We start from the raw sequence: 24,369 nt of genomic DNA on the forward strand, positions 1-24,369 counted from the left end.
ACTGTTACAACGCGGAGTTATGAATAGCTTGGCTTGGGGGTTCGGACGAGGTGACTTGAAATTCTGTATAAGACGATTCAGACACAAGAAAGGGAGCTGCCATGGCACGGCAGAATTGCTTGAGGCACGTGAGTGAATCGTGCTGCCTTATCTGGCCATTCACCTTTAGCGACATGAATCTTCCAAATCAAACAGAGACATTCACGAAAATTCTTCTTGTACTTCATTTCGACTGACACCTTCGTACTCCACGGGCTAATCCTGAGCAAAGGTCCAAGGGGTCATTCGTCTCGTTCTCGAGCCTCAGCACACCAAGTCGAGTCCCACGATCCTTCCGCTACCCTCTCCCTCCTCGGTCACTTCTACTGCCTCCGAACACGATGGAAAACTCACCACCCGAGAAGCTCCCCGCCGAGCTACGAAACGAGATCTACCGATTAGTAGTCTCAGCCGACAAACCTCTCACAGTCTGCGCTCAGTCCCCTGGATACCACAAAGCTATTCAACCACCGATTACCCGCGTTTGCCGCCAGATTCGCGACGAGAGTCTGGGAATTTTCTATCACTGCAACGACTTTGTCTTCGAGGTTGTTTCCGCGGAATGCTGGGGAGACCCCGAATGCGACATCACCGACCGATCGTGTGAGATTGAGCGATGGCTAGAATGTTCAACCGAGAAGAACCGCGCAGCTATTCGAAACTTGCTTATCGTGTGCGGGGAGTACTCTGATTGTTGTCTTGATGGCGACTCAGAGTGGCAGGACTTGGCGGAAATATTACTGGGTTATGGCTATGGAGGCAAAGGCGAGCAGAAGAACAAGTTCAAGTGCACCATTCACGTCCATCTCGTGTTTCAGTATTGGGGATCTTTGATGCGTGTAATGCGTCGAGCAGGCACAGATCCGGAAGCATACAGTCTGGAACAGGTGGCAAAGTCAACCAAATTGTTCGAAGATTTGGGGTTCGACGTTCAAGTCACATCGGAGACGGTCAACGATCGATGAGAGAATGACCCAGGTGTATCCTGAGCAAGTCGCCTGAGGAACATGTTCGAATTGTGATGAAACCTCAGAATATATTCAGTTTGTCCTTCCAAGGCCTAACAAGATTCCGTCTGGGCTTATTGCTGATATCGAATTGCTGAGAAGCATACCTTTCGCTGGAAACGTGAATGCAACTCAGCTACCAACGGTCGCAAAAAAGCACACGTCTCCCCGATGGCATAGCATCTTCTCAGCTTTTGTATTTTATACCAGCAGCAGCATGATATGCGAAGCTTTCGGCAATCTGACTGCCCAGGAGGGAGCTGGTCGCGAAATGTCAGCTTGCTCTCCAAATTGGAATGAGTTCTCTGCGCTTTTGCCGAGCGAAGCGGTTAGTTAGCGCTGCAGAAAGCCGTCTGAGACATGGAAGCGCGTAGAACATGTAGCCTGCTTATCTGCATTCATCACAGCCTATGGACAGTACATTTTGAACAGAATCTCACCCATCCATTTCTTCCCCCAGTCTTCCTTCTTGACATTCCCTACTCAAACCGAAACCTCTCCGGACACCTTATTCCATTCTGCATCAAAGGGGTATAACTCGTCTGTCGAATCCGACTCTGGCTCTCCGCATACTGTCTCAATTTCTGTTCCAAGGCACTCTGAGGCGGCACAGTCGATTTCCTGATCTGAAGAGGAGCTACAGGCTCGAAGCTGAGCACCGTGTTGCATTCGCTGCTGAGGGAATGTGTATTGGCAGCGCTGCCGGTGGATGAGTCGAAGCTCATTTTCGAACGGGGTTGGTGCTGCAGATTTGTTGTCACGGTAGTGTTTTGGATTGTCGATACGCTGCCTGAGCTTGAACTTCGACTGCTGGAAGTGAGCGAAGGTAGGGGGTTTGCCTTGGGTAAAACTTGGGATTCGCCTGTTGTGTCGCGACTGTATATGCTTGAGAAGGACGCCCGTCTTCGTGAGAGGACGGCAAGGTTGGCGGAAGAGAGGGCTACAGGTGGTGGTGGCAGTAGATCGAGCGTATCATCGCTTCGACTAGGCCGAACAGGCACAGGGCGGGAGAATGAGCGAGGGGGGTATATAGCTCTGTGCATCGTGCTGCCAGCATGCAAGCGATTGGGAAGGTAAGCTGGCAGAGGTGGTAGAGGGGAGGCGGGTGGCGGCGGCAGGTACAAGCTTGTGTGGGAGCGGATTGAAGACATTGATGGTCGTGCTTGCAACAGCGAGGGAGGTACGGCAGCTTTGCTGCAACTGATATCCGGCTTCGTTGGCTTCGGCGGCAGCCATGGTTCGGTGACCACCGGCATAGGTTCATGCTCTACGTCTCTTGAAGCCATCGCTTTAGTCGAGATCGATGTTGATGAGCGGCACTTGAATGACATCTCGGAAGGCATGGTTCGAAGAGCTCGCTCCTTGTGGGCCAGGAACAAGGGTAGCAGTTTGTGTTCTGGCACTATTCCGAGCAGATGGCATCGATTCGCTCCGCTTACTCGCCGCATGAGCAGGATGAGAATCAGCGTAGCAATCCTATCCAAACTATCAGCATGCGCACAAGCGCTTGATCCGCTGTGTATCGACTTACATGCCGACAAGGCCCGTCAGTATGGCGACCCGATTGATGACACACACGTGGCCATTGTCCACCAAATTCATCTTCGATGAGTTGGACCCGAAAGTGCACAGAGGTTGCCTCGCCGCAGTGAACGTAATGCACAGCCCACTAGCTATCGTCCATATCGTGACCAGTATAGGCAATGTATGCGCAGCAAGTGACTGATAGCCATCAACTCGTTCGCCATCGATCATGTTCCGAGCCCTCGTCCGCAGATGAGTTGCGATATTTTGCAGAACAAGGTAGAAAAGGGATAAGATGCCCTGCAGGATATGTCAGACGTCTCGTCCAACGGCACTGGTCAAGAAGCTCTTACTGCCACCAAATACATCACCGCAGAAGGAATCGCTTGTGTGTCTATAGCTCCGATGACCAGGAGGAATATCGTGCTTGCGACGACATACAAGGCCGCCCACAGAAGTGCATTCTGACAGGCTACAATCGTGATCCGTCCAAACTGTTTCCTTCGTGCTCGTGCCGGTTGTAGTCGTTGCAAGTCGCGTGATTCTGACACACCCATGTCCGAGGCCAACCGTCGAGGTCCGCAATGATGACCGAAAGTTCGTGATTTTTCGCTGTCGGAAAGTTGTTGTGTTCTTGCTGCACGGGTTTCTGACTGCTGCTGTTAATGATGCTGTGGGTGAGAGGTAGGCTAGGCAAATGCAGTGGCAGTTGAAAGTCATGCTGCATATGGTCGGTATAGCGGTCGGTCGGGTCGTGGTTCCTTGACCAGCCATCGCGTCGCAGCGTGCTTACCCTGATAGGTGAAATTTGAGAAGTGGTTGCATGAACTACATTCCAGAGGCGGAACGACGCGAAGAGTGGAATGCAGCTCGCGATCGGTGCTGCTCACTCACTACCCACCACTCACCACAGCCAAAATGCTCGCTGCAGACATAACGAACAGAGTCGCAACATGAGGAAGCCGCAGAAGCAGAGAAGGCAGTCGAAAGGGAGTTCAGCAGCACCCAGGGCTTTACGAAAGAGCAGCGTGAAATGTCACCGAAATCTGGCACGTCCGACATCGAGCTGGTCCGCGGAGTCGTGAATGCGCCTCTGCATCATCAAACGCACGAAGCATGATTCCAGAAACCTCAATCTCCGCAGCAGTACGCGAGAGTCAGACGTCTCAATCGGTTGGACTCCACGCCTTCCTACGCCTTGCTATGCTTGAGGCGTCGTCTGGTGAAACATGTTGAGCGCAGTTGTTCTCCCTTGGGAATTCTTTTCGGCTTGAATCACGTATGTGACAAGAGCTGCCTCGAGAGCACTGATACCCGGGCGCTCTTTGGTAGCCTTACGAGACTCTTCGCTTCCATTGCGCGCTGATGCCTCAGGATCGTCTTGTGCGAGAGAAGACACGCGCCACGAAGGCGGAGCATGCCAAACAAAGACCGTGGCTCGGCGGCGGGCGAAACAAGATGCGATATAGATGATGATGATGTTGGTGGCAGCAAGAAGTCGGTGCTGGAGAAACATGAGGTGAGGTCGTCGCCATCATCCTGGTCGAAGTTTGGCGGGCCGCGACCCATGTCCGGGTGGTTGCTCTTCACGACATCCCCACAACACCGCGACTTTTCGAGCGTCACCATTTCGCACGCGCCGGCGGCCTTTTCATCATGGCCACACTCAGTATCAACGATACAAAACATACACCAAAGCCTCCGTGAGCGAAATTGCACACGCCATTCATTCCGAGGACGAGAACAGAGGATCCATAGCCCCATCGCAGCTTTTGGCACCGAAAGTGGCTCAGCAACAAGCCTTGGAGCCACGCAAGCTGAGAAGCGCTTCCCTGTCCGAGGCGCCGAATCTGTCTCGAACTGTTTACTGCTTATGTCTGAGACAGTAGCCTTATAGAAGAGCGAGTTCCGTTGCCCACCTCTCCTGCAATTCCAATTGCCTTCTCCCAGTTTGCTACGTTGCTGCCTCGAGCAACTCGAACATCAAAATGCGGATACCACAGACAAAGCTTCAGCGGGTGAAGGCAGGTACTCACCTGTTCCAGAGTGTGCTGGTCTTCGTGGCAGGATGCCTGACTTTGGCCGTCATGACCAAGTCGGGCGGCTATGGTGGGCAGAGTGCTTTCTACTTCGCACTGGTACGTACTGCAGCTTTCAACAAGCCTACATTGAACAGGCTGACCAGGTCATAGTGCTTCTTCACCATCCCAGCAGTCATCTACCAGGTCATGGTGCCAATGTGGTCGCGTGCCTGGCGCTTCAACAATGTCTGGGCAATCGCAACCGTTGACGTGCTCTTTGCCATCTTATGGTTCGCGGCTGCCATCGCTGTGGCAGTATGGAATGGCCAAGCGATCTCCAAGGGCAAGACGAAGACCGAAACGAAGCCCGATTCGAACACGGACACACCGAAACGCGCCGACGAAGTGATCAAGGATGGAAGTTGCAAGTCATTCGCATATGGCAGTGTCAGCAAATGCAACGTCAGCAAAGCCACCGTCGGGTTGGGAGTCGTCATGTTCCTGCTCTTTGCGCTCACAGCTGCGATTGCGATATACGCCATCAAGCAGCACAAGAAGACAGGTGCCGTGCCCATAAATGAGTTCAAGAGAAACCCGGCGGGAAGTGCAAGAGATTCGGACTCGATCACGGACAAGACAGCAGACCCATGGTCAACGGATACCGAAGACCTGAACGGCAGCAACACCGACAGGTTCGGCCTTGGGCAGACTGCACCGACCGCCGACCGAGAAGGCTTGCTGGGAACAGGAGGTCACAGAAGAGGAGATTCGGATACATACTCGCACACAGATGCCGAGGGCATGGCGCATCCTGGAAGGAGAACGAGCTACCACTCGACCACGCAGACCGCCTATGCACCAGCGAGCTATGACGACCACATGGCTCCGTCCGCCTTGAGTCCGACAGGCTATGATCCAGCAAATCCGAACGGCCACCTCCAGTTCCCTGAAGCGAACTACAATGCGTTGCGATAGTGGAGATGGATGGCAGTGGCTTGAGGAATGACACGAGTATCATGAAGTGTACGGCAGAATGAAAGACTACGTTTGACCGGTCTGGAAGCGACCATGAACCTTATTCGAGCGAATGTATGAAATGGACTTATACTATCCCTGATCACCTGAGTTCCAAACACATTGCAAAGAGGGTTGGCACTATCGACTGATTACATACCATGAGCCAAGCATGGAAGTTTGTGCGGCGTTGCTCGTATGATCACGTCAACATATCATACGTGAGCCAGACTGGTCAGCTTGGTGCTAGCACACGCCGCCTCGACATACCATGAAGTTCAGAACCATGGCTTCGCAACTTACACACCTAACGCTAGACCGACGAGACAAGGACCATCAGGCACTGAAGTCTGTTCCTGACTAACCTGTCGTGCATGCATGGTAGTTGACTGTTTACATCCTCGAATTCCATGTTGACTTGCAGCATACCATTCTCTCTTTAGCAAATCACAAACCTGCTGCTCAGCATATAACCCTCTCTAGAGATACTATCGCTAATACCAAGTCTACCTACTGGAATTATCAAGTCTACCTGCAGGAAGCTATCACAATTATGGAATCCTCCGATCTAGCAACAACGCTTTCACAGGTCAACTTACAAGCAGAAGAGACCGACCAACCACTGCAACCAGAAAACAAGCCAAACGACACACCCAAACCAGAACCACCACCACGTGCCAGCCTCCTCACCCTTCCACCCGAACTCCGCCTCCAAATCTACTCCCACGCAACCTCCAACCTCATCGGCTCCTCCCTCGTCCGCCTGCACTCCGGCCGTCTCCAATTCCGCCTCGCATGGCCTCTCTCACCGCTCGACTACCGCTCCGAGCAACAACTCGCCATCGACGCCATAGCTTCCACATCGCAACAAATCCGACGCGAACTCCTACCCATCATTATGAGGGGTTTTATTGTGAAATTCCCAGCTTGGACGCCGGAGTTCAAGGTTCAATGTATGCATTGGATTGAGGATGTGAGCGATTTGTTTTGTATGTGTGTGGATTGGATTTGGTTGGAGGGGTTGTATTGGAGGGTTTCGGTTTTGCTGGGGAGGGATGAGGGAGGGAGAAGGAAGGGGATGGTGGGGGAGGATGAGAGGGCTAGGGGGAGGGATGTGCATATGCATGAGGTGAGTTCTGCCCTATCCCAACCTACTGCGCTTATTGGAATGAGCGGGCGGTTTGATACTGACATGGAGGGAAATAGGGCAGTCAAAGTTTCGAAAGGGATGCCTTCGTTATAAGAGTCGACTTCCAGAGAAGTGCTGAAGAGAGAGCTTTACGCTGTGCAGCGCAGACGATCGATTTGCTTGAGAGGTTGCTTGTGGATTCGGAGGATGGGATAAGTCTTGGGAAGGAGCAGATAGGACTTCTGCTTCGTGAGACGCCTTTGACTGGGACGGAGCAGCATAGAGTGAAATCGACCTAGACTATGAATTTCGTTTGAGACCTGCTGAGCGATCGTTATTGTATTCATGGCCTAGTCTCTCGTTTGATAGTGGACGAAGCAATTTCTTGAAGGCGGCGTTGGCTGTGTTTCTCACGCCGCGCCATGCAAGCTCAAAATCGACCTTAGCGACAGGAAGAATCATTCTGCCCAGGTTGTAATAAATACTCTGGTTCCGTACGAAGAAAATGTCGCCAATGGTTGCAACTTCCAATGCTGCATCTTGGCTTGCCATGTCATCATTTGCTCTGGCTGAACCCCCACCACCCCCACCAGTCGGCAGACCGAGATAGGAATTCCGATGTCGGCTTCAATATTTCAACGTCTCTAGTTTGTCGCTTCCAGCAGCAATATAAACATAGACACAGACAAGCGCTGAAGATGGAGACCGACGCCAAAGTTAGTGAGTAGACTGCATGACTCTGGACTTACGAAGATCTGGCTGACTTCACATCAGAACAGTCCTCGACAGCAGATCCCAACTCCTTCGCCTGGACCTCTGCCAGGGAGCGATGGCCGGTGATTTTGGTAAGAGCCAATGAGCAGAAACGAATGGAATAAATGGCAGCTAACTTTGGTATACTAGACCGGAGCCATTGATGATGTGCACAAGGCTGTGTCGAAAGAGACAGATGCCGCCAAGCTAGAGGAGGGCAAGAAAATCACAAATGAGCTCGCGACTTTGAAATATGAGTTGCAGCATAACCGACAATTGACTTAAGTGCAAAAGCTGAAGTAATACTGTGAGCATCACTGATTTCCAGCAGACCCCTCGCCGATGATGGCGGCTCAGATATTGCAGCCTACAACCACGAACTTCAACAGCGAGGCAATCCCAAATGGCACGATGTCGCCTGGCTGTACGCCGAATGCTACCTGTACCGCCGCATGGCAACCATCTTCGCTCTCTCAAAGCATTGGAAGAGCTACGATGTCTTCTCAAAGCAGAAGACCGCCACGTTCCGCTCTTCTCGACCTGCGGTCCTTGAGCTTGCAGCCAGGTACAATGACCTGACAAAGCAGCTTGAGTCGAACAAGTCAGCACTGGCAACAGCATCAGAGGAAGAACGCACACAGGCGGAAAAACTACTCTTCGTCGAAATGTCCGAGATCTGCCTCTGGGGCAACGCAACAGATCTCAGTCTACTCACAAATCTGAGCTACGACGATATCCAAAAACTCCAAGGCTCCAACGCCCGCAAAGCAAACGAAGACAAAATCCTCGTCAACGACTTCGACAAAGCCTTCTCCATCCTCAAACAGGCCCAAACCTCCGGCGCCAAAGAACGCAGAGTCGATATCGTTCTCGACAACGCCGGCTTCGAACTCTTCGTCGACCTAATCCTCGCCGGCTACCTCCTGCAGTCCGGCCTCGCAACCCACATCGTCCTCCACCCAAAGAATATCCCCTGGTTCGTCTCCGACGTCGTACCCAAAGACTTCGCAGATTTACTTTCTGTCCTCGTAAATGCGAAACACTTCTACGAAACTCCCTCCGAAGACGATCAAGCCCGCGGCGTAACACCCCAACCCATCTCCCAAAAAGAAAGCGCAGACCTCCAAGCCTTATTCCAGAACTGGTCACACCTCTACCAAGAAGGCCAAATCGTCCTCCGGCCTAACACTTTCTGGACAGAAGGCGGATCGTATTGGCGTTTACCCAGTACCGCGCCAGCACTATACGAAGATTTGAAGAGTTCGGAATTGGTGATTTTCAAAGGTGATTTGAATTATAGGAAACTTACTGCGGATGGGATGTGGGATCCTACGACGCCTTTTAGTGAGGCGATTGGGCCGATGGGAGTCGGGAGTGGTGTTAGAGTTTTGGCGTTGAGGACTTGTAAGGCGGATGTTGTGGTGGGGCTGCCGGAGGGGAAGGATGAGGAGTTGAGGGGGCAGGATGGGGGTGTGGATGGGGATAAGAGGAAGTGGGCTTGGAGTGGGAAGTGGGCTGTTGTGAGCTTTTTTGATGGGAAGGCTTAAGAATGTGGCGCGGTTGTATAGAGAGGTAAATGGGGTAAGTAGAGCATAGACTGGCGACTGTGATGCAGTCAGGGCACGGAAAAGCGCGAAGCGCGAAGCGATAGAGGATAGCGTAGTGGCCAGTGGTTATCAGCCCGGAAAAAGCGTATCTGTCATTCGTCATTCATTCATTATCATCCAAGCCTAAGAGGAGTCGCGAAACTCCTACGAAGCAGTCCTCGGCTCACTATTCTCCTTTCCCTCCTCCGCTCCCTTCTTACTCGAATACTTATACGCATACATCTGTGGCGAGTCCACCCCGGCCTCCTGTCTTCCCCACTGATGCATCAGGGTCCTAGCCATTAGCTCACGCTCGCGAGTAGCCTCTTCCAGCTTCGACTTCCAATACCTCTCCCGCTTGCGAATAGTCTCGGAGACTTTGGCGTCAAGTGCCACGTTGACAGATTCGAGGTTGGTGATCTTGGTCTGGAGAGCTTCTTTTTCTGATTCTGCGCCAGCAAGTGCATCTCGTGCTTCATCGCGCTCGATAACAGCCATGTTGAGTTCGGATTGCTTGGCTTCCAGTTGATTACGGATGACGTCGAGCTCTTGGGTAGAGGTCTGAGAGGATGAGTTTTGCTGTAATCGGAGGCGTTCAAGCTCAGTCTGGTGCGTGCTTTGCTGATCACGAAGCTGTTGCTTAAGTTCTTGCATCTGGCGCTGCAGACTGGCAGCCAGCTCAACTGCGCGTGTTCGCTCATTGGAAGATCGGGAAACATCGTCTTCATTCGTTTGCTTGGCTGAAGCGAGTTGCTCTCGAAGCGATCTGGTCTCTTCCTCTGCCTCAATCTTGGCAGTCTTGTGATTCTCGATCTCGGACTTGGACTGCAGCAACTCTCTTTCGAGTTCGCTGATAGCGGCCTCGTCATCGTGTGCTGACTGCAGCTCCGTCCGGAACCGCTGTCTCTCTGCCTCGTGGTGTTCCCGCTCTGCTTCGAGTTCCTCACGGAGGTCCAATGCTGCCTTCTCAGCCTGGTCGCGACCGCGCCTTACGGCAGCGAGATCAGCTTCGAAAGCCTTGCATCGCTTCTCGTGTTCAGCTTTCTGTGAGTCTATTTGTTTGCGCAGCTGATCAATTTCAGCGTCGTGGCTCTTCTTCCTGCCATCCTCACCTGAACGAGCCAAGTCGGTCAACTTCTGCTGGTTAAGTAGCTGTTCCTTCAACTCGCCAAACTCGCGTCTGAACTCTGCGTTGTGTCGATGTGCCAATTCTTTCATGTCGACCAGGTCTTGCTCACGTCGTGCAGCTTCTGCGGCAAAAGACTCGTGGCTAGACTGCTCTTGCTTTCGAACCTTCTTTTCTTCCTCCAACGCCTGTCCCAGCGCCACATTCAATTGCTCGAGCTGGGCACACTTTGCGTCAAGCTGTTTGAATTGATCCTCCAGCTCAAGCCGTGACTCATGGTCCATGTTCCCAGAGTATGTGCCATGTGTCGAGGTTCGCTGCAGTGTTGGTGATCTCACTGGCGAGAGTGTTGGACTGGAAGCTCGACCAGGGCTGCGGCTCCCATTCTTAGTGGGCGAATGCTTCTGTGCCGAATATGTACTGTTGTGCACGCTTCGCCCTCGGAACGACTGGTGAAGACCCTGCCGCGCCGGACTAAGTTCGCTGTAGTAATCTTCAACAGTCGGTTGGTAGAAGTGCTTGTGGTTTGGAGGTTGAGGCGGAGAGCCCTCTCCATCGGTCTGCCACTCTGAGCTGAAGCCTTCCTCATACTGACTTCTCTCCAAGATCGATACCTTTGGCGGGCTGTTCTCCGGCGTGTGGTGGCTTTCGGTAATGTCGCCCTCCAGCTCGACCTCATCTCTCCCTGGGACTTGTAAAAAGTCATGTGTCGCGATATTTTGATCTTTCGAAAAGTCGCGAGTAAGCACCTCGTGCTGTATTAGATCTGCACTTCGTCGAACTGAACTTTCGCGCTCCGCTTGCTCGTCAACACGCATCTGGTGTCGCAGCAGAGAACCCTTGCGGTCCTTCGCCTCCATCTGATCTCGCCGCTCGTCGCGCTCCATCTCGTCACGCTGCAGAACCTCTTCCCGATCGAGATGCTCACTTCGCTCCAGTATCGTCTGGCTCGTGTCAATGCCGCTATTTTTCTTGTTCTTCTTCAATGTGCCTCTCTTCATCGATCCTCCTCTCATCCACGCGTCCATATTCTGTGTGAAGTCACTCGGTCCGTCAATGTCCTCGGAAAAGATACGATCGACCTTGGGCTCTGGAATACGCGTGTCCGTATCTTCTGCATCATCCAGGTCCAACGCAGCCAAATCGAGCGAGTATTCCGACTCTGGCTGCGAGTCGCGTCGCGTTGCTGTCCACGCGCGTACGGGCGGACTAGACTGCATTGTGCTGTCCATGTTGCGAATTGAAGAAGCAATCAATTAGAACGCCGAACACCCGAGAGCATGCCAATCATGAAGATCTTTGCTTGGTGAAGAAGAATGGTTGTCAATGTGGTTGTGGTTGTGGTGATGTTGGAGTCCAATGTTTACTCGGTTCGCGGAGTGGGACGGGCGGGGCGCGTCAGCACGTGAAGATTGGCGGAACAAGTTCACTTCCTGACTGCAAGCCAAGACCATCAACATTCCTTCTCTTCTTCTTGATGCCGCCTGCGGATGCTGTCGCTGAGGCAGCCGAATTGTCCGATCATCATGAACGTTCCACGATAGTACTGGCCATCGCCACAGCGTGTCTCATTTGGTACGCTGTGGTGCAACTGGTCTGTGCCATTGGCAATACTCAAATGTATGTGATCAGTCCCCTGTCTGCAAGCACAATCTAATTAAAGCAGATGGCGACATTACTCTTCTCCAGAGCGTCCAGCAGACATTGATCCTTCTACCGCTCCCCATGTCACTGTCATCCGACCCGTGAAGGGCCTCGAACCACGACTCTACGATTGCCTCGCTTCCACGCTTCGACAGAACTATGCCAGAGACAGGCTGCATGTTCGCTTCTGTATCAGTGACCGCAATGATCCGTCGTATGCGGTAATTCAAAGAGTGTTGCAAGACTTTCCCGATCATGATGCGCAGCTCCTTGTGGAGGAAGAGGACGAGGTCCTGAAGACACGTGCCGGATCTTTCGGACCAAATCCCAAGATCAGAAACATGAGTAGGGCATACCGGGAGGCGGTGGGAGATATCATATGGGTCATTGACTGCAATGTTTGGGTAGCAAAGGGCGTCGTGGGGCGCATGGTAGCCAGACTTGAGGGCTACGGCGGGAAGACTAAGTACAAGCTGGTGCATCAACTGCCCTTGGTGGTAGACATCCTTGGTTCTACGAAAGGTGATGAGACAGCTGGCTTGCTGAATGGCGACGCTGACAGCACGTATCAAATTCGGACCACCAGCTCTGCGTCTGCCTCCTTCCAGGAAGGCTTCCAACGCAACGCTTCGACAATTGGCGGTGGCCGTTTGGAAGAAGCATTTATGTCCTCTGCACACCCCAAGTTCTACACAGCCATCAACACAGTCGCAATCGCACCCTGCATTGTGGGCAAGAGCACCATGTTTCGCAAGTCACACCTCAACAGCCTAACCAATGACGCTGGGATCGACTACTTCAGCCGAAACATCTGCGAAGATCACCTCATTGGTGATCTACTGTGGAAGAACAAAGTACCAGAGGAGTTGCGCGGGGAGAAGATTGGCAAACATGCTCAATGCTTTGGCGACCTTGCTATCCAGCCCATGGCCAACATGAGTGTGTACGAGTATTGGTCGAGAAGAGTGCGATGGTTACGCGTACGCAAGTGGACAGTGATTCTTGCAACTTGGGTAGAGCCTGGGACTGAGAGCTTCCTCTGCTCAGCGTACGGTGCCTTCGCCGCAACCACACTGCCGTGGTTCGAAACTGCGGCGGGCATCCCACAAACATGGTCTGCGTTTGCCCTGGTCTGGCTAGCCAGTATCTCGGTCTGGTGTGCATTGGACTGGATGCTGTACCGCAAGCTGAACTCCAGCGCGTCTATCGAGGTCGATGACGACACACCATTCTTCGCAAGAAGGAACAAAGTCCAGCGACCTTTCGGCGAGTGGCTCTTGTCATGGCTGGGTCGTGAATCGCTTTGTCTCCCTATCTGGCTATGGGCGTTCTGGGGCGGCTCTCAAGTCGAGTGGAGGGGCAAGAAGTTCTGGGTCGGCATGGATATGGAGGTCCATGAGATGCCAGGCGAACACACAGAGAGGTCGAGAATCAGTAGGTCCGCCTCTCCTGCAACGCCTAGTGGAAAGGCGAGACTAGACTGAATAGAAAGTTCTAGCACAGTAAGTGCTCACTGATCTGGCCCCTTTCTTCTTCCGGGAACTGTGCTCGCAGATGACGGTGAAACCCACTGACAGGAACTTCCATACTGACAGCCCACGTTCTTTGCGTGAAAAACAGTTGATGAACATTCGCTAGAGACGACGCGAGACTGGCAGCCGGCAGAAAGACGTGACACTAGTGACATTCGCATGGCTTGGCTTGGCAGTCGTCGTCTGTTTGCTCTGCATTCAAAATCGCAGCTGTCACTAAGCTTGTTCGACCAACCATCCACTCCGACAAGCCGCTCAAGATGGACGCGACCGATGTGGCACTCAAGTGCCTGTGTGGTAGTACTTTCGCCACCCCTCAAGACCGGCACAACCACCAACAGACTCGAGGTCATATCTTGTTCTGCTCCTGCACCCGCCCATTCAAGAATAGGAACTCCCTGAAGCAGCATCAGCTCGACACTTCACACTCAGGCCAGAAGACTTATGCTGGTCTCGAGGTGAAGCCTCCGCCACCACCACGCAATGTCTGTCCGATCTGCAACAAGAAGTGCGCCAATGAAGATGGCCGCAAGGCGCACGAGTCTGACAAGCATCCCGCATGCCCAACTTGCCAGCAGCACTTTGCATCACGACCACAGCGCGATGGGCACCAGATCGTTACAGGCCACTCCTACTGTGATGAGCATCGCGTACTCTTCGCAAGTGTGGAGGCATACACCAAGCACGAGGGCGACTCTGAACATGTCAAGAGTTATGAGTGTGTCGACTGTGATCGCGCTTTCGCCAGCCAGCGTGCACTCGATCATCATCTCGAGAGCGCCGGACATGCTGCTACAACATTGGCGGCCCTGGACCGTGCCAATGAGACGGAGAGCGCCGCTGCTGCCCAAGCTCTGGCTGCAGCCAAAGAAGAGGAGAGCTTGAGATGCGAGGAATGTCAGAGAGACTTCAGGAGTCTACAAGGCTTCAAGGACCATAAGGCCTCTGTGAAACACAAGCCTCTCAGCAAGCTCGGATGTCCGTTGTCCGCTAAGTGCAACAAGCACTTCACCTCTCCTTCGGCCCTACTCCTCCATCTCGAGAGCGGTGCATGCAAGAGCGGAATGAACAGACTGAAGCTCAATGTGCTCATCCACCAACACGACACCGCACGCCAGATCACTCGCAGCAAGAACTCGGGTAGTGTCATTGCGGATGCTGGCGCTGCTGGTGCTATGCCAACTGCCTCAGAACTCGCTATGGGCCTCGAAGCTCTCTCGCTGGCGGGTATGGGTATTGCCTCACAGTCCTTGCAAGCCGATCTACAGGACTCTCGCAGTGGAATCATTGTTGAGGATGTCTCCGATATGGAAAGCACCACCAGTGGCGTTCTCATTCCCACTCCGTTACGGAGCCGTGCTTCCTCTGTCACGGGTGGCGTCGTTCTCACCCCAAGCGGTTCTGCAAGCGAGTGGTCCTTCGTCAACCACAACAAGCCCGACAAGTCCTTCACGCCTTCGACTTCCGACGTTCAAACCGAGAGCCGTATCGCCCTCGACCCGAAGACTGGCTTGTGGCCTTGCTATGTCTCCGGCTGCATCAAGTCCTTCAAGAACGAGCAGCGTCTCCAACAGCACCTCTACTCGCCTTTCCACGCTCCGAAGATCTTTCACTGCCCTACGAGTCTGGTCATGGAGGGCAAAGAGCACGAACAGGTGTTCAAGACGATCAGCGGCTTCGCGATGCATCTCGAGAGTGGCAACTGCGTCGGAGGAAAGGAGGCTTTGGCGAAGATTGCTGGGTTGTTCGAGAAGAAGATCGCGATGGTCACTGGAAAGGGTGTGAAGTTGCTGTTGGAACAGGAGTAGCGCAAAGGCGAGCTTCTAGTTTTTGGCCAAGCTGCGTTGTTCGTTGTCTTGCGACTCGTTGGCAGTATTGGTGTTTGTTTTGGAGAAGAGAGTGGCTTGGGTACGCGCAGAGCCCTTAAAGCATAGATGAGAGATATTCGCGGCACTACTTTGAGGCAAGGTCGCCCTTGACCTCCGCTGCCATGCATAGATTGACGCATAGATTGGCGCACAGTGTAAATGCAGTCTACAACGCTTGCTGTTCAGAACTCATGACCAAAGCATAATGTTCCCCGTCGTCATTACCACTTTTGTCGCTCTCCGATAGTCAAAATGCCGCGACAATCCTCCCAATCGCCAGTCCCAACGCCCTCTGAATTCTGATTCCAGGATGAATGAAGTCTCTCCATAGACATGGCTGTCCATCTGGTGAGCTGAAACAAGTCGCATTCGGCACCCCAAAAGTCCTCGGATTATCCAAGTACTGATTGAACGTCGACGTGTGATCGAAAATTCGTGATCGGGCGGCCGGGAACCTCTGAGCGAAAGTCTGATTGCCTGCGATCATTTGTGAGTTCCAATAAGAGATAGCTCGGGCAACGTCAGCTGCGTTGCTGGAGTTGCCGTAGTCGAAGACGGGGGCGCGGTTGATGGCTATCATTCACAATCAGCACTCTTGTTTCGGAAATTGAACAAGTAAGAAGAAAACTCACGAGGCACTAAAACAGTCAGAAACCTCCTCGCACCCAAACGATACTGCCTCTCAACCAGTCCCCAATAATCCGCCACATCCGCCCTCAAAATCGGTTCATAAACACTCGCACTATTCCTTCCAGAGTAAATCTGCACAGCGACATCATTAATGCCGAAAAAGCTGATGAATAGACTGTTCGTGGAATTCCATCCTAGAGAACTTTTATTTCGATTCAGGATTTCGAATTGTGCTTGTTGGTCGCGGAAGTCTTTGACGGGGCCTTGGACGATGTATTGTTGGGAGAATTGAGCTCGGCTGTAGTTTACCGGGTTGGCGCCGACCGCGGAATTGTAGATTGGGGTTTGGTTGCGGAGGACGTTAGAGGAGACTATGTCAAGGTAGATGTTGCCGCCGGATTGTCGGGCTGGGGAAAGTAAGAGTTGTTAGCATGAGGTTTGGATTCGGTTGATGGGGATTTTGTGTACCTCCTGGATATATCGGGTTACCGAAAGGATTGCCTGGGGAAGGCTGTGATTGTTGAGAGAGGCTGAAGCCTGTTGCTGTATATGAATCGCCGCTGTACAACGCCTTTGGTTAATTGAGCTAATTCTTGCTCGGAAAGTGTCTGATGACAAACAGGTCACCTACAATGTGAAAAGATATCTCCATTGCTGAGCGTGCACCACCGACGCAAGCAAACAAACAAAGAAGAGAGCCACGGAAGTCATCACGAAAACAAGTACAAGTAAGAGAGATGCAGAGACGCATTCCAGGAACGACGAGGTTTACATTCTTGACATCTTGCCATGGCCTCCGACCGTGGATGGCGTCGGGCAAAATGAATCGTGTCTGGACGCATGGGGAAATGTATCCTTCGTGGCAGTCTTGTCGCTCTTGTACCGACCAATGAATATGTTTCGCATCGCGGCTGGCTTTCCATGCGATCGCATCTGGAAGGGTCGAGACGCCACGAGGCTTGAACGCTAGACCAGATGAAGTTGTTGCAAGCTGCTTTATAACACGTGGGAAGCCAACACAATTTCTAGAGAAAGAGGCTTGACGATTTAATACCTGTAACCAGATCGTGCTATAGAGAAACAGACAGTATGATTAGACGGATTCGGGATCTCGAGAGGCGTTTCTTGCTCGGTTCTGGTGTCAGAATCCAGACACTTCTCTGACGTCCTTCTCTTTTCGGCTGGTCTCGCAGCGCGACTGACGGCACACTTTGGAAGATGTTGAAAATTCGAAGCCTGTTTCATGTGCTGACCATGAGCGTCGTCTCTGACTAGATAACCGTGGATACCTCTGAATGCAACCACCTCTGAGTGCAACCGCAGGTCGCTAGCCAATCAGCAAAGCTTTTCATGGATCGAGAGCCAATCTAGTTAGGCGCTTGCACTCAGAGGTCGTTGCATTCATTATATCCACGGATGCAGTCTTGTCTTGAGAAGCAGCTTCCAAGGAGGACGGTTAGGGTTAGGGTTGTAGACAGTGCGACGAAGCCGCGAGTGGAGCAGCCCAGAATCTGGAAGCTGCAAGCTCAGGCAGCTCATGGACGTGTAGTCAAGAGCAATAATGTCATGTCCATTGTGTCTTGGAAAGATAGTTGGAAAACGGCAATTGTGGGTGCAAAGGTGTGCACAACATCGTAGAATTGGCTTGGTGAAGCTGACCAACACAGCATCAACAATGTCGTGGGAAGCACGAACGATGCGGCATAAGTAGCCGCACAAACGTACGTTCACCCCGAGCATCGCACACCCGCTATCTCGCAAACAACAAAATGGATGCTACGTGTTCCAATTCATGACAAGTACGAAAGAGCGTTGTGCTGTAGAAAGAGGACCACAAATGCGAAGCTGAACCTCACCAAACTTCACGAACCACAACTCCATCCAACGACATGAAGGTAGCCATCCTGCAATTCAATCCTCGCCTCGGCGAAGTAGAAGCCAACATCAGCCACGCCAACGAACTACTCTCAAGATGTCTCGCCAACATAGAGCTCCTGGTCCTTCCTGAGATGGCCTTCACAGGCTACAACTTCCCCTCAACCGAAGCCATATCGCCATATCTGGAACCCACAACCAGCGGCCCAACAACGCAATGGGCAATTAAGACCGCCCAAGAACGACAATGTCACGTAATAGTAGGCTATCCCGAGAAGACAGTTCCCTCGCCCAACGATCCTCTTGGAACAGCATCCCAAAATTTCAACGCCACAGTCACGGTATCGCCCACTGGCAAGGTCATAGCCACCTACCGCAAATCCTTCCTCTACTATACAGACGAGACTTGGGCGACTGAAGGATTCCGCTCCGCTGCAACCGGTATGCCATTCTATGCATCACATCTTCCAGCACTCGGGCAAGTTGGACATGGAATTTGCATGGACATCAATCCCTACCGCTTCGAATCCCCTTGGACAAACTACGAATTCGCCACGACGATGCTCAAGAATCAATGCCGGCTGGTCATATTGAGCATGGCGTGGCTGACACGTCTGACGCCCGAAGATACTGCGACGAGTCCAGAAAGTCCGGATATGGAGACTGTGGCATATTGGTTGGAGAGATTCTGGCCGTTTGTGGATAGTGCGCCACAGGAACCGATTGTGGTTGTGTTTGCGAATCGGTGTGGGAGTGAGGGGAGTGGGAAGGGTTTGATGAAGATGGAGCACGGCGAGACGATTGAGATGGGGGATCGCGTGGCGTATGCGGGGTCGAGTTGTGTGATGAGGTTTCAAGACGGGACTGTGAAGTTGTGGGAGAGGGCTGATGGGAAGGGGAAGGGTGATGTTGGGTTGCTGGGGAAGGGAGAGGAGGGTGTACTAGTGGTTGATACTGGTATTCAGGCCAGTTTCTTGCTGCAGCAGAAGGGCGGTGCTTGAACGTGGAAGACAGACCAGTGTGCTTCATTTAGCGAAGGCGTTGGTGCTGGCGTGATTGACCAAGGGTCGTGCCTACTGTACTTCGTTTGCAATTGCTTCTTCAGACAGAGTGCAACGGCGAGTCCAGTTAGTCAGGATTGAAGTGCCCGACCTCGTTGAGAAGTGCACGCCATCGGCGATCATGTCCAGACGAGAGGGCGAGCGGCACGAAGTATGTCCATACTGTGCAAACAGATACGTTGAGGCAACAGCAGACAGGACATGGGAGCGCGCGGTCACTGGACACCGGTACTTGTCCCATCCCCCGACCTTCACAGCACGTATGCCTCAGTCCACGATGCGAGAAGGCACAAAGTATCACGAAATCCCAGATCCTTTTCGAAGCTTTCTCATTGCAAGTCCGCTATCTCCAGCAAACGACTCATGCCATAGCCAGCATTCGAAGGCAGCATTCCATCGCGCCCGACGCGATATGTAATCTAACGCCCGATGTTCCCTGGTAACGCAATGCAGAAAGCTCCTTCATTTTCGTTCTGTCAGAGTCCGCTGTAGCCCCATTTTCAGAGCAGCTTCCCCAAAAGGTGAAGCCACCAGCATCCTCCTCGCGATCGTGATGAGTCGTTGGTGTAATCGCAAAATGCCGCTTTGTCGTTTCCGCTGAGAGAGAGCGGCTTCGGTCGTGACGGGGGCGAGTCGCTTAGATACCAATGCGAGTCTTGCGCCAGTGTCGTCGCTTGGCGTTGTAGCTGGGAGATGTTAGTCATTGTCCTGGGTATCAAGTCCGCCCTCCATCGCTATCTCCTGCGCTCGGCGCTCTCGTATCGGTGAGGGTAATCGTACCGGATGGTGTTGCCAGTCCTCAAACGGATCCACTGAGGAATTGGGCGGTTTTGCTTCTGCGCCTTTGCGAGCTTCTGCTTCGTGCGGAAAGTCTTGTGGGACTGTCGGGCGGTCTCGTTAGCATGCGATGAACACTGTCACTGCATTCGGCGCAGTACGTACAGGCATCTTGACGGTGTTGTGCCTTTTTCCTTCGCTGGGCGTGTGTCGTCAACTTCGTGGTCGCTTCTTCGACAGATGGATTTGGATGTGGCCAAGCCGGCAACTGCCAGCCGAAAAGTCTGTGCGCGCTTTTCAGGCAACAAGGCGCCAACGTTTTGCTCGTTGTCCATCGCGACCGGCACTATTTGGGCCGATGTCATAGTGCTCCAGGTCTTTTTGAAAGAATGAAATGTCAGAAAACAAGACCTAACGTTTACAGCACAACTGTTTTCAGAAGCATCACGAAGCACCTCGGAAAATAAAATCAAAAATGTCTCAACCACAATTCGCCGCTCTGACTGACCGCGATGTCAACACTCAAATCAACTCCAACGGCGGCAATGCCCAGAACGAGAAGATGCAAGGCGAACAGCATAAGGCTGTTTCTGGATTGAATGGGTACGGAAAACATGCATAACACCAGGATCTCGACACAAGAAATCTGACCAAAGTTACACAACAGCAAAGCCAGCGGCACATACGTCTCACCTTCAGACGCCATCCTCAGCCCAGCCAGCCAGAAACTCGCAGGCTTCAAGCAGAGACAGATCAACAAGCAGTACGCATTCTCAAAATCTCCTTTCCAGAAGCAAGACTAACACAATTTCCCAGATCCAACAACTCCAAACCAACAGCCCGCTCCCTCTTCTCCCGCACCGCCAGCAGCGTTAGCCAGCTCGAAGACGCGGACGACATCAAGCAGTAGACTACATCGCTCGAGCAGCAGTCTTCTCTTTCAAGGCTAGATTTGTACAACACCACACCCTCCGATGAAACTGGACACCACGACTACCACTGGACACGACAACGACACCTGGGAACAGGAAGCTACAACCACTACGACTCAAAAGTAGCAGCTTCTACCTTTTTCTTCTTCTACAACGATACCCACAAATAATGAAAATGGAATATACAAGTCTCTCTGCCTTTGGGCGAGAGCATGGCGTTCGGAAGGGGCGGGGAAGACGAGTGTTTATTCAGCCCGGAAGGCAGTGAGGGAACTGCTTGTGGGATGGTCATGGAACACCACACTCTCTTTTCCATTTCGTTTTTCATAGATTCAGACTGGCATGAGAGACAGAACAATGCAATTCAAAGATGAAACGCAGGCTTGAGGTAACGACCTCGCCATCGTTCAAAATTACGTTCGCTATTCTTGCACGCTTTCAACTGCCATGCAACTAGTTCCTGAGCATGCTCTTCGCCATGGCTTCGCTCATGTAGAATCCAAGTCCTACCATTGAGCGCGGCATATTGTTGATCTATACTCAACAGCGCTCGAAACATTTCTTCCCGCTCAATATGTTGCTCGCTGTCCATCGATCACGTCTCCGTACATTACAAAGTTTGGCCGGCACGAACATCGCCTCCATTGACTGCATTGATCACAGCCGCTGCGCCTGGATTCAGCACTCCGTTCTCCAGTGGAGCTGATGCAAGACTGGGTTGTTCCACTGCCGGGACGAGGACTTGCGGAGACTTCTTGGGCGAGACTGGCGTCAAAGTGTGGATGGCACCAGACGATGGCGGTGCAGTGGTGATGACCTTGGACTCCGCAGCTCCTTCGATGGCATCGCCATTCGTAGTAGCAATAGATGCCGCTGCGACACCATTGCCTGCTTTCTCCTCTGGCGCTTCAAGACGCTCGCATGTTAGCCCATCCTCCTGAGGCCTAGGTGGACTAGTTGGTGGCGTATCACGCGAGCGGCCGAGTGTGCTGTGCGGTAGCTTCAGCTTCACCACCAGGCTTCTGGTCGAATCGTCACCATCGTCCTCTTCATCGTCCTCACTACGTTCCGAATCGGCGTCTGGGGCGTCTGGAGCGTCGTCCATGTCTTCGTCCTCGTTTTGGTCCGAATTCCATTCTTCGCCGCTTGCTGCGGCATCGTCTTCATCACTCATCTCGTCAATGTCGTTGTACCCCTCGATGTGCTTTCGCTTTCTTGGATTCGTGACAGCATAGTTGACATTGCGGTTTCCCCGTGATGGTCTGCCATTCGGTTTGACAGGATCAGAGTCGTCCGTTCCGGCACGCTGAGACCGCCCTTCGGTATCATACTCAGGGCCGAGCTCGTCAGTACTCATGACATTCGTGCTTAGCAAAGATTCGCCGTATTCCCCACGCTGCGGTTTGTTGATCTGACGACCAGAGGCAGTGTACTGTGGACCACTTTCGAAAGGCGTGCTCCTGGCCGACTGATGCCGGGTCGATCGACGTGTAGAGGTAGCGTCTGAGTCGTCTTCGACATCTTCGTCATAGGTATACCGCATCCGCTTGCCGCGTGTCCGACCTTCGTAGATGCCAAACCCAGGCTCTGGTCTCGTGAACGCAGCGCGACGCTGTTGCCGATATATGCGGCGGTTTCGCTTCTCTTCCGTGGCCTCGAACATGGGCACAGCATTGTTGATCTTCACTGCCAGCGTGCGAGCCTTTTGTGTTCCATCAATCTTCTCCAGCTTCTCTGCCAATGCCTTCGCCTCGTCTATCGTGCCTGCTTGGCTGTACCAATGTGCATTCCTAGTATGCCTGCTGCCCTCCCTGTAGATCCTGAAGCTCGTGTCGTCCAGACCTTGCACCAGGAAGTAGCGTCTGTTGTCCCCGTCGTTGCCCCAAGGCTGCACGGAGAGGGGCTGGTTCTGATCGTCGTTATGGCGCTGTTGCTTGTATTTATCCTTGATGATTCCTGAGATCAGCTCAGAGGATCCAAGAGCCCAGATGATCAATGTGCGGAGCAGATTGAGCTAGAGTAACATTAGTAACATGGAATGGCTTCTCGTGTCAAGAATAACGTACTCGCTCGCTGGGCGACATGTTATTGAAGTCCTTGCCGCCATGCAGCGGGTTGTGTCCCTCCCACTTGTGCGGCCACTGGCTCTTGTGCGAAAGCATTGCTTCCTCTAGTGCGCGTCCGTATGAGGTTCGCCTACGCGCGAGCATTCTCGTTAGCCATTGTCCGTACTCCGTTGTAGTTTGTTTCCCTTCTTGCTCTTGACTTTTCCATCTCGTGTCTGGGTGGGACCTACTCGACCGGCTTCTTTCTGTTCAGCACCAAGCCTAGCAATGCACAAAGCAAGTGCTGTATTTCTGGGCTCGGAATGCTGTCGACCACTCCTCGTTCAATATCCTGCGGTCCAAACTGCGGGCATTTGCCAGGAAAGGCTTCGTTGAAGCGTGAGCGGAACATTACGATGAACTACAAGAAATATTAGTGAGCGCGACAGAGAGGCTTCGCACGCGTTTTGAACGCGCCAATTCGCGTCAAAGTGGTCGCCAACGTACTGCAATGTCCGGGTTATCTGCTAGTACTTCTTCATGCGGCGGCGAAGGCTCTCTCTTTGGCCTGGGAGGTGAGGCCTTTGGCGGAGGAGCAGCCAACTTGGTCGCCTTTTTCGCTTTGAGGAAAATGGGCGCGAGCTTCTTGACCTCCTCTTCTGGCGCCTCTGACAGGCTGCTGTCACTGTCGGAGTCCATCGTGGGAGGTGTTGTGTTGTGGGTGGTGGTTGTGTTGGATGAAGACGAGATGTCGCGAAGCCGAAGTTGGGCTTTGAAGTTGGAGATCAAGGGAGAGAACGTCACATTTCTGAACGACTCAAGGAGACTTCCGAGCCAATGACAGCGCGGCAGCAAGGCAGGAAGTAGTGAACGAGAACGTGATTGTTTGCTAGTCGAATGGCTATGGAAATAGAGATTACAAAGGGCGGTCGATTTCGCAAAAGCGATTTGTTGCGATCTCGATTGACGTCCTGTCGCAATGGTCATGCAGTATGAGTTTCGTGGAGATGCTCATGAAGTATACTGCGGATGCCAAGCTGAACGTTGGGTCATTACTGCTGAGCATCGTGAAGCTCCGGTCACACAGCTGAAGGCTTCTGTTTCCTTGAAAGGCCCTCGCGCTCATCGAACGAGATCCAAGTGTCTTGGAGTGCTTGCCAGACTGCGCGTTGCAGCAGTCTTTGGCTCAATTGCCACCACTGGGCTTGAGGTTTGAAAGAATTCCATAGCCAAGGGAGTCTAATCTTTGAAGCATATGAGAAACATTTTTAAGCTCCATCAGCCCTGATGGATGCACGCGAGCAGAGCTCCAGGCCTCGGGGGGCTTCTGCACGCCATTCAGTAGTTTGGGCATGGAATCATCGTGGCTGCTGTCCATCTTCTATCGATGCGTCGATGGAGTCTTGATATTTGATGCGTTTGAGGTATCGCGTCTGGCTCCCCAGCTCATGATGCGAAAACGCCGATCCTGAACTTTCGCCTCGCGTTGGCCACAAGCTTGTGTTTGCAGATGCAGAAGCATGAAGTTCACACGGAAAACTTCGCGAAACTTCGCAATAATCACGGATACCATATAATGGTGACATCTTGATGATATTTTGGCCGCGTTCTTCATGTATAGCCTGAGCGGTGCGATATCATGGCGGGTGAGTAGGCGAGTCTATCAATATTAGCATCAAAAGTTTCGCGTGAGTTATCGGGAGACAATGGAAGCCTGCATAGACGGTGAAGATGAGTGTGTGTGGAAGTCAAGACGCGATGAGATGCGAGAAAGAGTTTGGTGGAGGAGTAGGAAGTTGTGGTGAT

General features: G+C 52.6%; 11 protein-coding genes across 11 annotated transcripts; 7 read left to right on the forward strand and 4 right to left on the reverse strand.

Moving 5' to 3' along the window:
- Window positions 1-380: 380 nt before the first annotated feature.
- RHO25_011309 (uncharacterized protein) lies at window positions 381-1,004 on the forward strand (the record flags this gene model as incomplete). Its single annotated transcript, XM_065603396.1, has 1 exon — window positions 381-1,004. The coding sequence occupies one exon, from the start codon at window positions 381-383 to the stop codon at window positions 1,002-1,004; it is 624 nt and encodes a 207-aa protein (XP_065459468.1).
- A 3,554-nt stretch (window positions 1,005-4,558) lies between these two features.
- Window positions 4,559-5,566, forward strand: RHO25_011310 (uncharacterized protein; the record flags this gene model as incomplete). The annotated part of the gene is made up of 2 exons (XM_023601844.2): window positions 4,559-4,708; window positions 4,763-5,566. The coding sequence occupies 2 exons, from the start codon at window positions 4,559-4,561 to the stop codon at window positions 5,564-5,566; spliced, it is 954 nt and encodes a 317-aa protein (XP_023451205.1).
- A 592-nt stretch (window positions 5,567-6,158) lies between these two features.
- Window positions 6,159-9,034, forward strand: RHO25_011311 (uncharacterized protein; the record flags this gene model as incomplete). Its single annotated transcript, XM_023601843.2, has 5 exons — window positions 6,159-6,594; window positions 7,383-7,454; window positions 7,509-7,579; window positions 7,638-7,744; window positions 7,819-9,034. The coding sequence occupies 5 exons, from the start codon at window positions 6,159-6,161 to the stop codon at window positions 9,032-9,034; spliced, it is 1,902 nt and encodes a 633-aa protein (XP_023451206.2).
- Window positions 9,035-9,238: 204 nt separating this feature from the next.
- Window positions 9,239-11,431, reverse strand: RHO25_011312 (uncharacterized protein; the record flags this gene model as incomplete). Its single annotated transcript, XM_023601841.2, has 1 exon — window positions 9,239-11,431. The coding sequence occupies one exon, from the start codon at window positions 11,429-11,431 to the stop codon at window positions 9,239-9,241; it is 2,193 nt and encodes a 730-aa protein (XP_023451208.1).
- A 245-nt stretch (window positions 11,432-11,676) lies between these two features.
- Window positions 11,677-13,327, forward strand: RHO25_011313 (uncharacterized protein; the record flags this gene model as incomplete). The annotated part of the gene is made up of 2 exons (XM_023601840.2): window positions 11,677-11,819; window positions 11,866-13,327. The coding sequence occupies 2 exons, from the start codon at window positions 11,677-11,679 to the stop codon at window positions 13,325-13,327; spliced, it is 1,605 nt and encodes a 534-aa protein (XP_023450745.1).
- Window positions 13,328-13,635: 308 nt separating this feature from the next.
- On the forward strand, window positions 13,636-15,183 carry RHO25_011314 (uncharacterized protein; the record flags this gene model as incomplete). Its single annotated transcript, XM_023601839.2, has 1 exon — window positions 13,636-15,183. One exon carries the CDS (start codon window positions 13,636-13,638, stop codon window positions 15,181-15,183), a length of 1,548 nt encoding a protein of 515 aa, XP_023450744.1.
- Window positions 15,184-15,490: 307 nt separating this feature from the next.
- On the reverse strand, window positions 15,491-16,525 carry RHO25_011315 (uncharacterized protein; the record flags this gene model as incomplete). The annotated part of the gene is made up of 4 exons (XM_023601838.1): window positions 15,491-15,816; window positions 15,876-16,280; window positions 16,342-16,444; window positions 16,505-16,525. The coding sequence occupies 4 exons, from the start codon at window positions 16,523-16,525 to the stop codon at window positions 15,491-15,493; spliced, it is 855 nt and encodes a 284-aa protein (XP_023450743.1).
- A 1,237-nt stretch (window positions 16,526-17,762) lies between these two features.
- On the forward strand, window positions 17,763-18,749 carry RHO25_011316 (uncharacterized protein; the record flags this gene model as incomplete). Its single annotated transcript, XM_023601837.2, has 1 exon — window positions 17,763-18,749. One exon carries the CDS (start codon window positions 17,763-17,765, stop codon window positions 18,747-18,749), a length of 987 nt encoding a protein of 328 aa, XP_023450742.1.
- Window positions 18,750-19,446: 697 nt separating this feature from the next.
- On the reverse strand, window positions 19,447-19,757 carry RPL39 (60S ribosomal protein eL39; the record flags this gene model as incomplete). The annotated part of the gene is made up of 3 exons (XM_023601836.2): window positions 19,447-19,495; window positions 19,590-19,690; window positions 19,752-19,757. The coding sequence occupies 3 exons, from the start codon at window positions 19,755-19,757 to the stop codon at window positions 19,447-19,449; spliced, it is 156 nt and encodes a 51-aa protein (XP_023450741.1).
- A 304-nt stretch (window positions 19,758-20,061) lies between these two features.
- On the forward strand, window positions 20,062-20,496 carry RHO25_011318 (uncharacterized protein; the record flags this gene model as incomplete). The annotated part of the gene is made up of 3 exons (XM_023601835.2): window positions 20,062-20,189; window positions 20,254-20,349; window positions 20,403-20,496. The coding sequence occupies 3 exons, from the start codon at window positions 20,062-20,064 to the stop codon at window positions 20,494-20,496; spliced, it is 318 nt and encodes a 105-aa protein (XP_023450740.1).
- Window positions 20,497-21,128: 632 nt separating this feature from the next.
- Window positions 21,129-23,262, reverse strand: RHO25_011319 (uncharacterized protein; the record flags this gene model as incomplete). Its single annotated transcript, XM_023601834.2, has 4 exons — window positions 21,129-22,532; window positions 22,585-22,714; window positions 22,815-22,984; window positions 23,071-23,262. 4 exons carry the CDS (start codon window positions 23,260-23,262, stop codon window positions 21,129-21,131), a joined length of 1,896 nt encoding a protein of 631 aa, XP_023450739.1.
- Between the last annotated feature and the right edge of the window lie 1,107 nt (window positions 23,263-24,369).

Source organism: Cercospora beticola, chromosome 7 (genome assembly GCF_033473495.1).
Source record: "Cercospora beticola chromosome 7, complete sequence".
Lineage (NCBI taxonomy): Eukaryota > Fungi > Ascomycota > Dothideomycetes > Mycosphaerellales > Mycosphaerellaceae > Cercospora > Cercospora beticola.